The sequence below is a fragment of the Corvus moneduloides genome, chromosome 3 (assembly GCF_009650955.1).
Source record: "Corvus moneduloides isolate bCorMon1 chromosome 3, bCorMon1.pri, whole genome shotgun sequence".
NCBI classification, from domain to species: Eukaryota; Metazoa; Chordata; class Aves; order Passeriformes; family Corvidae; genus Corvus; species Corvus moneduloides.
This window is the reverse complement of record NC_045478.1, coordinates 48,808,634-48,820,845: the sequence shown is the minus strand read 5'-3', so window position 1 is coordinate 48,820,845 and position 12,212 is coordinate 48,808,634. Positions and strand designations below refer to the sequence as shown.

Below are 12,212 nucleotides of genomic sequence, written 5' to 3'. Positions count from 1 at the left end.
ACCTTTAGAAATGCAGGCATTGTTATTAACTTTAATAGGAATGCATGCAAATTTCTTTCCTTTACTCTGCTATGGGCAATAAAGTCATGATATTATCAAAGAGACAAGCATAGAAATGTGTACAATGCCTACAAGAGATTCCAAAGAGAAAAAACTATTTATGGATCCTTTTAGGCTTAAAAAATGGTGCTGGAAGTGATTAGGTTTTCCCTTGTGCTCAACTTTTACACCAAAACCAGTTATTCACTACATACGATAATGCTGTTGAAAACTGATTAATTTACTTGCAGGAAGCAAGACATTAAAACCAGGCACATGACCAGCAACACAATATTTAACCAGAATGTTTACTATTCACCGGTGTTTGTTTATGCGAATAATTATTTGACTAGTGCGGCTCTTTGAATAAAGAAATGCTTTGTTGAAGTACCTCTGCTGTATTCAAGCACATATCATTTTAAATCTGAAAAATATTCTGCAGGAAAAACAAACAAACAGACCAAAAACCCCTAGGATTATTAAATTTAATGCTGGTATTTACAAGGTAAAACTGAAGCAATTCAAAAATTCTTACTGAAAGAAAACAAATCTATCCTTAAGCTTTCTGGCTTACATATCCTAAGAAAGTAACTGCAGCAAAGTCTAGATTCAGTGTTAAAAATGTCCTTTGCAGATGCACAGAGACATATGGGGAGCCTTTGTCAGAAGCAGCAAGGCCTTCAGAGCTGGTAGATGAGGTGAGGGGCCTAACAACTCACTAGGTGCAAGGAGCAGTCCTCTGCTGAACTTATTATTCAGGTTCCTGGTTGTGTAACTTACTATTTGCTCATTTTGCTGGTGTGGTCAAGAGTCACTCAGAGCCAAGGAGCCTGACAAACATCTGCTTTTTCCAGGTCTATGCTGGAACAGATTGTCATCCTGAAGCCCCAACATCTGCTCTGTGGAGAGGAACAGTTGTGGTACTTGCTTGGTGCCAGAGCCTCTTAAAGGCACATTTCCCTGTGAGGCAGTGGAGCCTGAGTGTGGTAGCAGAAGGGTTTGGGTCAAGTTTTGGAGATAGAATGTTGAATTCCAGGGATTTAACAGGGGTTTACCTCTCAGCTTTTTCTGTGCTTCCTAAAAAGTGAAATATGCAAGTAATAATGTTGAATTTACTTGGGGTTTTTTGCTGATTTGTTTTGGTTTTTTGTCTCCTGTGTTTTTCAATAGAGCAGCCCAGAAAGAGATCATGAAAGCTGCTGGAAAACGTGTCTTTCATCACAGACTCGTAAATAATTTAGGTTGGAAGGAGACTTTGGAGGGCATCTGGTCCACGTCCTTGCTCAGAGCAGGGAAAACTTGCAACTTGTATCTATCCGAGAAGGAAAATGAAGATCTCTAGGGAAGAAAAGCTGTAAGTATGAGAGCTGCACCTGCAACAGTTTGTTTTGGTTTTTTTTTCCCTGTATCTTGCCTAATTCTCAGAGACCAGAATGGCTGGACCGCTAAAGTGTATCTATTCCAACAAAACCCTCTGCTAAGTTAATTAGAAAATTCTTCTGTTGCAACTCGCTTTGCTAATCCTTAAACATTTTCAAACTGATTATCTTGGCCTACTACGGGCAAGGCAGAAAAGTAAGTCCAAATGTAATTGAGGCTTAATTACAACTTTGAGAACTAATGACAGTCAAGCAGATATGGGACACATTACATATTCTGCTTTTATTAAATGATAATTCTGTTTTACATTTTGTGCTGAAACTTTGGGGGCAGGGAGGGAAGGTGATGTATCCAAATAGCAGTGCAGATTGTAAGGCTACTAAAAATGATTCAGATATTGCCCTGTGAAAAAAAATTGGTTTTACCCTCCTTTAATTGAAAATGTCCACGTGAAATACGCAAGATCCTAAATATACTGGATTATGGGATTGCAACAGGAGGATTTAAGCATATAACTGCCTCCTTTAATTTCGTTTTAACTTGAAAAACATGAGCGGGCTGAGGTGCTCGGTCAGTGCGGGAGATTGAGCCTCTCGCCAGGGAGCCAAAGCCCCACAGCGGCAACACGGGGGCCGTGACTGGCCCGGAGCCACGTCGGGGCGCGCAGGGCCGCCTCCAGGAGGGCTCCCGGGTCCGGCTCCCGGGTCGGGCTCCCGGGTCCGGCTCCCGGGGGCGGCTCGAGCGGGGCCGTTGGGCGCGGCCGTTATTCCCGCCCGCCCATTCTCCCCGCGGGCGGGCGGGGCGCAGGGGGCGGGCGGGGGACGGACGGGACGGGACGGGACGGGACGGGACAGTACAGTACAGTACAGTGCCTCTTTCCCGCACCGCCGGGACAGCGACACCGAGGCTCCCGGCTTGCCCCGCCATGGCTCTCAGCTCCGAGCGGCTCTTCGACTCCCTGGGACATTTCGGCAGGTACTGGGGGTGCCCCGCGCACGCGGCTGTCACACCCGGACATCCCCGAGCGGGGACTCGTAGGCGCCCGCCCTGGCCGGGTGTCACAGCTACCCCAGGGGGACACAGCGCCGTGCACCGCGTGTGCGCACGGCATCGCGCAGGCTGCTGCAGGGCACTCGCACAGACACGCAGCGGCTGTCACAGCGACACATGCACAGGGACTGTCACACGCGCACAGACACCGGCACTTACGCACACCGCAGCGCGGTGTATGAACTCACACTAAACAGACTGGCGCTGCTGCTTGTATTTGCAGCACTCTACACACACCCCCATACACTTTTCCACACGCACGCGAGTGCTCACTCACACCGTGCACCACATCTCTGTGCGTGCCGCGCTCACATAGGCACCCACACGGCACCCGTTCCCACATGGCCTCACAGACCTGCCGGCACCACGTGCATCCCCACGCACTGTGCACGCAGCCACGCATCCGTGGCCATGCACTCTTAGACACTTAACACACACATTTCTTGCACGGACACACACACACACAGAGCCCCAGGGTCTGGAACAGCCTATGCACTTCAGGGCTGATAAGCAGTATGCAGGGAAGCACTGTGTGACACTCCTGGGTTTGTTGCCTGTGTTACATGGATATGGAGTATATGCGTGTATCCTTATCAGCAAAGGTTTACCCGTAGGGCAAGTGGTGTGGTGCCTGGTGGCGAGTTTCCTTTGATGTGCCTTGTGGCTATGGGGCATGTGTGTACAGAGGCCTGGGTTTGTTAGATGGGTACACAGACATGGCGTGTGTGTGTGTGTGTGTGTGTGTGTGTGTGTGTGTGTATGCTTCTGTAGCTCTGGATGCAGGGCTGAGACTCTGCTTATGGTGGGTAATGGAGAAGAAAGGCAAGGAAATTAAGTTTTAGAGGATATGAATATTAAGGCTAATGGGCGCACATCCTCCCAGTGAGCTCTCTTCTGCACATCCGTAATGTGCTGATCATCATGGGGTTTGGAGCAGATGGCTGGAATAGACCCATGTGTCACAATTTGGCTACGAGTTCAAGCTGTTGAATTGCAGTGTTGTGCTTTCTAGCTCGGTGACCAGTGAGCCAGCCTAACACACGATGTTGATCTTCTCTCAGGGGCAGGCAGGAGCGGCATTTTGGACAAGGCCTGGGAGCTCCTTGTAATGCTAGAAGTGTCTGAACTGCAGCAGGAGAGGCTCTTAATATCATGTGCAAGCAGTAGTGGTGGGTATCAATAGCCTCTTCAGATAGTTAGGATGGAAAAACATTGTCTTGCTTAACTGGCACCTGTGCTTAAATTAGATATTTGACTAAGTTGTGACTTACAGGCACATCTATCTGAACAAAATCTCATTTGTTATCAGTTGTAGGTCAGCAACAAAAGTACCTTGTTCTGTGTGAACTAGGAGAGAAATCCTAGCAATCAGTTAATTTTACTGCTGCTCTTGTTCTGTTTTGTGTGCTCTTTGTGGAAAGCAGGTGCTTGACACTGAATACTGAAATAACACAAAAGTAGTTATTTTTTATTACCAGAGTAGTTTTCCTACTTGAGAACATTTATCAATATTTTATCTAAGTTTTTCAAAACTACTCCTTGCAATTAAAATGAGACCAATTTTACAGAAATAGCCTCACATCTAGGAAGCAGAGTATTTGAGATGCAGTTCAATAGGAGCTGCTTTAAGTTAAGGAGCTTTGAGATGAGATGCAGGGTACCAAAATTTGCATAGTCCTGTTAGACTTACGGCTCTTTAAGATTTCAAAGACCACACTAGTGGTATAGTATAGTATATATAGTATAATATAGTAAGTATAATAGCAGCTTATGGTGGGTGGAGCTATTTAAAAATATTGTAAAAAATCTTTTAAATCACTTGATAGTGCTAGATAGATGATCATATTTCATATGAAAAGCTGTTCATAACTGCAACCATGAAGTTAGTTCTGCTCAGTTTGCAGCATCATGGCACTGACAGATAATCAGTTGTTCATTTCTTCAGTTCGAGCAATTCCCATATGGCCCATATAACCTATGCACTATATATGGATTCTGTAGATTTGACTGACAGATTCTGAGCAATCCAAGCATGACTGTTAGTATTTTGAGACTGTTTTGATTTTCTTAAAATCCGACAGATGCAGTAGAGAATGAGCAGCTGTTCATACATATATAAATATGGAGATAATATATATGCATTCTATATACATGTAATATATAATATATAGCTATATAGAAGTTGTTAATACACAGATAATATATAAACCATTCACATCAATTAAGATTGTGAATTTTATGGAATTTACATTCACATGGATGCTGACAATATTTTGTTTTCTGTTTGGACTCTCTTTCACAAGTCTCAGTGATGTCATTGTTCTTAGTAGGGTCTTGAGACGTGCATGAACGACCATAAAAATGTAATGGCTTCTGTATGCTATGCCAGTAAAGAAGGACTTTATGCCTTTGAATTTGGGCATGGGTAGCAACTGTGGCCTATAAATTCAAGAAGGTTGTTTTAAACATTGTTCTTGAGTCTGTCTGCAGAGCATGAGATCACCGGTCACTATTGCAGAGACTGGATGACGGACAAATAGTGCTCTGTGACTCAGATGGCCTCATCACGAAAGGGTTGCCAAGCCTTAAAGCTCACAGTTCACCTGCAGTGAACTGCACCCTTCTCCCATGCAGCAGATCCTGCCAGACTGCACCTTTGGGCTCTTCCTCTCAGCCTCCAGCCTCAGCCCCTCTCTGCCCACACACTCCAACTCCAAGAACCCTCTCAAGGGCCCATCAGGTACAGTCAGACACTGGCTGTCACTGGTAGGCCCTATGCTGGGGAAAGGGAGATGTGACCAAAGGGCATAAGGTTGGTAGCAAAGTGTGTGCATAGTGGGTAGGTGAGCCTTAGGAGCTGGCTGGCTGGCTCATACTGCCTGCACATGCAATTCCCAGGTAAACTAGAGGACTTCTAATGACTTCAGTGACTTTAATCTACCAGCAGGACACAAAACTTATATATGTGGTTGCTGGTGAGGAACAGGCTGTGTATTCTGTCGCTCTGATCTGCACCATGGCAGTGTGCTGAGTGGAGACATGATCTAATCCGGAATAACTGTCTAGAGAGAGATCTGGGGAGGTACCCCTTATGGTAAGTGTGGATGAGAGTAAGGATTTGATTTCCCAGCTGGAACGTCTGGTAGCTATGAGATGCAGCTTACACAGTACGCAGCATTTTCCTTGTGATTAACAGTTTTCAAATCTTGGCTTATACTTTAGCCAAAAACAGGTGGTGAAAATTGTCAGGGAGAGAGAGGAAGATTGGGTGTCACTGACACTATTTCCAGATTTTGTAATGAATATTTCCAGAATCTTTTAAAAGATTGCCTTTTCTTCTGAAATATTCTGTCTTTTACAAAGTTTAGAAAGTTACCTGGATTTTCAAATGTTGGTTTTATAAATAATACATTTTACTAGCAGCTAGACTATCTAATAAATTAAAAATTACTGCTATTTATCTTTACTGAGATGTTTATGTATTTATTCAGGTTTTGACATCTTTGCACTGTTGTCTTCTATGAACTTTTTGCCTGGTCAGTGGAGTTGCTACAGTTCGGACTTTAGAAGCAAGCAAACCAAAGATTAGCAATGGCTGCTGTGAGGAGGAGGGAAGCAGGACAGGCTGTGTGTTTGGATAGAACACTCACCTGTTGCAGCCAAAGGTGGGGTTTAGCAGACAGTAATACAGTTACCAACAGTTTCACCATTTTCCCTTAATTACCCTGGAACTTTTCTAGTGTTTATAAGCATATGAGAGACTCTGCTTACCTCAAAAACTTGCTTGACTTTTGTAGAAATTCTTTGTAGTGGACTTCTACAGTGCAGGCACTGCTGGTCAGTGCCATAGAAGCAATATTTGAGTGGCCAGTGCTAACACTGTTTCTCTTCTCCCTACTTTGCAGAGTTCTTGGTTCACTTCTAAAGCTTTACACCAAACTTCTTTTCACATCTTGGAACTTTTCCAGGCTCCTCTTTCCATGCTGTTGCCCTTATCCTCTCTCTTTTTTCACAGCTCTTGTGAGCAGATTACATCTGCAGATTGTGCTGTGTTCATGTTATTTCCAGAAATTCTTGGTTTGTATCAAATAACATGGAGTCCCAAGTATCTCAAAGATTGTGCTCACCACTTCTTTTCACAAAAAGAAAAAAAGAACACTTTCCAGCAATGATTTTTCAAACTCATGTATTTTACAGATACCTTGAAAGATTCTTTCCCAACAAAACCACATTTTTCAAGTGGAGAAGTGTGCTTGTGAGACATGGAAAGAAATTGCTTTTCGTTTTTCAAGTTAGTATGGAGAAGCAGACTGTTGTATTAATATTCCGCATTTGAACAGATGAATTTTAATTAAACAAATGGAAGCATTACAGGATTTTTCTGAGATACTAGTACATTTAGTATTTAGTACATTCTACACAAAATTAATATTTTTAAACAATATAATGTGAATTTCTGTTTAATCTTTGAGTAGTTTGCTTAAGATGAACAAAGTGCTGTGGTTTGGAGATTGTTTTCAAAAAAGTCCTTTTTTTTTCCCCATATGCTACCTCATACAGTGGAAATATTTATTGCAACATATCTGTCATTCAGTTTTCAAAGTGTACCAGTGGGCAGCTGTTTGTATTTACTGGAATGTGCTAGACAGAAGAATCTCAAATCCAAGTCCTCCTTTGGCTCCTAGTCAGGGGTGATGTTTGACAGAAATGTTTGATAAGTGTTCTTATAACTATGTTATAACATCTGAATCAGCCTGTGCTAATTTCATATGTTCATAGGATGAAACAGGGGGACTTGGCAGCATTTCTTTTTTTGCCCCTTTTTTTGGGGTGGGGGGGAGGGATATTTTGCAAATAGTACTTAATCCTGTTGGTTGAACGGCATCATAATAACCTTGGAGAAATGAGACAGCCCATGTGTTTTGAGAGAGCAAACTCTAGCAGCTTAAACAAAGGCCTTATTATCTATGCCTGACTAGGCAAAAGTGGAAATATTCTCAAGACTCAGAACCTAAGCTGGATACTGGCAAATGCTCCGGGATGATGGTGGCAATGTACCAGCAGTGTGGTCTGCGAGAGGTACTAACAGCATTTGCTGGGATCCAGGTCATGCTGGGGGCAGTCTAAAGCAAGATCTGCACAGACGAAAGTGTTCTGCCAAAGAACGTGCTGACATCTTCACCCTGGAGGTGCCTGCCTGTTTCTGGCTTGAAAAAGTAGATTATAGTAAGAGAAGCAGATTAAAAAGTAGATTACAATAATAGAAAAATGACTAAAAAGCAGCATGAAATTGCACCTATACTATCCATTACTTCTCTAAGGCTAGAACCTGCAATGCGAGCAACACTGAAACTTAAAGCTGGTAAATCAATTATGATTTGTAAACCAGACGGCTGAGATTCACCTCTGAAATGTCGCCAACCCCCCAGGGTGGCTTCTATACCAAGTTGTAGCATAGACACAGTTATGGCAGCATAAGGCAATTATCACACACGTCAAGGAGCTGATGATCAGCTGTTTCATCCTGAAGTATTATGGTGTGAATGAAAATGAAATATGTAAGGCACTGGACAGTGTGTTCCCTGTAATACAATGCCTGGGACTGGGATACCATTCCTAGAAAAGCTCTGTTGGTAATTTTCTCATAATAGTAATGATTTTCAGCAGTACTAAGGTATCTCAGAGTTGGAAAGAAATTTTTATAAAAGGCCTTACTCATGGAAAGTTTGACTAATATTTGCAGGTAGTAAAATCATGCAGGTAGAAAACACCTTTAAATTCAGGGAATTTTTTGAAGGCCCCAGGAGCCTTTAGCACATTCTGTGACAATTTCTGTGCCACAGTTTTGCTATACACAACAAGGATGGTACTGAGACAGATACACTGCTGACATTTTATTTAAGGTAGCTCGAGGCATGAAGCTATAGCAGCTGAGCAAGGACATGAGATTCTCAACTTTTCAGAAATACGGAAAAAATAGCAAGCCAGAGAAGATACCAGGTGAGGTAGCTGTATCTTGGTTACAATGGCAAGACTGGAAAAAGTGTGACGACAAACTCTAGAAGACAGAGATTTACAAGTACTAATAGTGATGGTTGATCTGTCAAATTGTCCATACACTTGGAGACAAATCTTAGCTGTCTTTGGAAAATACTGAAACTGCCAAGAGAGCTAATGTACACCTTAATATGGTACACTGGTGGCCAAACTATAGTGCTCACCTCATGCAGAGCAGATGTTTTTTGAAAACCACATGTGGTGAAAATAGGATTTGAGGAATCTAGAAGCACCATCCCTTGGATCGTAAACTGAACCCTTTCCTCAAGAAGATGTTTTCCTCAAGAGGTGAAGTTAGGTTTGCTCTTCCTATTATCTGGAGGCATTACTATTAGGTAGCTGCATCAGAGATGCAGCCACCGCAGTGGTGCTGAGGCAAGAATACAGGACAAGCCCTGGAGAATAGATGGAAAAGGCCAATAAGGCAGCAAGAAGTAGAAAAGAAGTGCTGAAAAGGTGCTTCAAAGAACTGGGAATAATTTGCTGCTCTATGAAGAGCAATCAGAACCACACTTTGGATGGACTTCAGTGCCATTTACATGTGTTACATCCACCATGGCCTGAACTTTTCCAGCCATATAGTGATTTCTTTCTCCTCCCTAAGTTGTGAAAGAGATATGGAAGCATCTAAGTTCCTACCTGATACATCTGTAAAAGTCTGTCCTAGCTGTGTGGGGAAATCAGCTGTCCAAATCATGGCACTAATGAGCTCATCTCAGTATCTTTACAGGCTTGTTGTGTAAACTTCAGACATCTCTGCTAAGTCACCTTGTCCAGGGGGAGAAATGGAACATTAAGGGCATGATCCGTCTGTCTTGTTTTCAATATGTGGTTTAGGACAAGGTAAATCCTGGTTTGTCTGTGGTTCCTCTCCAAGTGGAAAGGGGATCTAGAGAAATAGTATAGATGTTTATGGATTACATACTGTATACATATTGCATCAAAGTGTACAGTAAGCGTGGTGAAATTATACTGATGATATCACATTTCATTTAAATAATTTATATTTATGTATCATATTCCAGAACAAATTGTTGTTTGTTCTGTTTTCATGTCTTTAGAACTGGTGTATGTCAGCAGAACTGGAAATACCAAGAAGTTGCTACAGCTCAGCCTTTCTGAGAGAGATAATTCATGTTAGTTCCAGCTTTAGAACAACTGGGACCTCATCTCATTTACACTTGTATTTTAGGCTCCTCAAAGAACTGTCATCCTTTGTAGATCAGTGTAGCCAACCTCAGTTCTGCCTCACTCATTGAGAATAGAGGGGGCAGTTAGTACAAAAGTAGATTTATGTAGAAGAATCCTGGTAGGTCTGAGCAGAATTCAGCTTCTTTATTCTTGTGGAGAATGGGACCTCTATATCACTTGTAAATATTAACGTGAAGTTAGAATATAGCATTATTCCAGATCATTCCCTTGTATGAGATACAATAAGAGAAAGACTCAAGGAAAGAACCTGACAGTACTGTGGAAGTAAAGAATGTGTTGTGCATTTGCAGTGAAGAGGAATAGTTTGGAGACAAGATGAGCTATGAACCTGCAAAAGAAGTTGAAAGTCCTCTTGTGCTCAGTAACTATCTTTTCTGTGGGTTTAGAGATAACTTGCCTTGCCTTGGAGAAGATATGCTGTCAGGGCGACTAACCTGAACCCTCCCAAGAGCTATTAACGATTGGTGGATCATCAGCATAGACTCCTGAAGAGAGAGGAAGAAAGGAGCTACATTTTACTGCTCTTCAGTGTCCTAACTGGGTTTTAACAAAGCCTGTAGAAGATACAAGCTACTCTGTTACAGACAGGGAGAAGAGCTGTTGGTGTGGAGGCTATTTTATTTCTCATGTACAAGTTAGCCACTAAATATGTGTGTACTTAAACAATTCCAGAAGCTAAACCATGTTTAACAGAAGAAAATACTTTGGCTATACCAGAGTCTGCATTAAATTGAATCCCTTTCTCCAAGCTGTAGAGGTATAGAATTACAAGTGTAGGATTCCATATAGGTAGGATTGCAACTGGCAGTATTCTCTTCAGCAGCAAAGAATCTGTGGCTGACACTGTTGCCTTTTCTAAAGCGATGCTTTGATTTACGTGTTGACTTTGTCCCAAATTTTAGAAGCCAGCATTATCTGACACTTAATTCCCTTAATGTAACATCTTGTTAAGTGGTATTTTTTAAAAATGAAATATTCATAAAAAGCTAATAAAGCAAAGGTATCTACTTTAGCTTTTCGGTTTTGCTTTTGATAAAGAGTCACTATGGTGAATGTCAGAATTAACAAAGAACATTGTAAGAGTTGCAAATGGAGCCAGGGAGAGTAAAATGACATCTTATCTAGTTAAAACTGCTTTATGTAGCCCATAGAAATAGACCAAACTACCTTCATCATATTTGAGGCTGCAAAAGTAATGCTATGGATAAAATCACTGCTTTATATTAAGGAAGATTGACAGAATGGAGAAACACAAAATTCCATTACATTTCTCTCAAGAAATCATTTAAACATATTTTGATCCATGGAGCTAATATTCCCTATTATTTCTAACTGAAAACTAGGAAGCTACTTGTATGTGCAGGAATGGTTACAAACATTTCATAGGAAAGTGATGTCCAGTGTTCTTAAATTAATTACACAGATTTCTCACTTGTTTTACCTTTTCCCATGAGAATTTTCTAAAACCAGTAAGAGTGACTAATTTTACAATCATTTTCCAGGCAGGAAGGAATAAATTTTCCAATACAGAAGTTTAAAACTTTGGGTAGTATGTTTAACAATGTGTGGCATCATGTGAAGAGAATTTATGTAGAATTCAGACTGAAAATGAGCTGTCTGTATCCAGATCTTCTTAACTGTGACTATAAATAGAAAACCGAAAAAAGAGAGTTCTTAAAAGGCATAATATAACTATGACAACTGTAAGGCTTAATTACTTTGTGAATTAATCTTTGAAGAAGAATTGCTTCAGAATGGGCAGTTTTCACCACTGTGAAGCAGATATTCAATTCATGTGTTTGTACCATCAGCTACAACAGATTCAGAGTTTTGCAGAAGAAATATGTAAATAGAATAACAAATGAGTAAGAATGTAATTAATATGACAACCAGCTAGTTTTATTTCAGGATTATACACAGAAAATCAGATAAAATAAATATAAACTGATTTGAACAAAATTAGTCCATTGTGTCAGCAATGTAACCAGCAGAAAACATCCAATTTCCTAAATGGGAAAGGAAGAATGAAATATAACAGTTTATAAATGAAGTACTGCCTATGTCTATAATTAGATGGAATCTCAATAAAACCACTTAAATTCTATTAGACACTTTACAGATTATGATTTGAAATTATTTGCTTACATAAGATGATAGAAACGGTGCAGTGTAGAAAGGAATGAAATACCTAATTTGGATTTGTCCACAAAACAGAGGCTGACCAAAAGAAAACAGTGTTACCAAAGAAACTGGAATTGAGTTTTCCCTGTGACAAGTAATGCTAGCAATATATCATAGAGAGTGCATGCTAATTTTCTAAATGGTAGATGTTTATAGAAATGCCATTCCTGGAATAGAAACCTCCAAGTATAGAGCCTGAAGCGTACTACTGTTCAAGTGTAACCACTCTGCTGTGTTTAACACTAGTCCAAATAATTCCAAAACAAAGCTAAATAGCTTGCAAACTGCATGGT

At 41.1% G+C, this 12,212-nt stretch overlaps 1 protein-coding gene across 1 annotated transcript in view; it reads left to right on the top strand.

Annotated features, from left to right (window-relative positions):
- Nucleotides 1-2,267: 2,267 nt before the first annotated feature.
- The window catches only part of SLC22A16 (solute carrier family 22 member 16), a 35,410-nt gene continuing 25,465 nt past the window's right edge, over nucleotides 2,268-12,212 (top strand). The window contains 1 exon segment of the mRNA XM_032101479.1: nucleotides 2,268-2,394. Within this exon segment, the coding sequence (XP_031957370.1) occupies nucleotides 2,345-2,394 (50 nt within the window). The 5' untranslated portion in view covers nucleotides 2,268-2,344.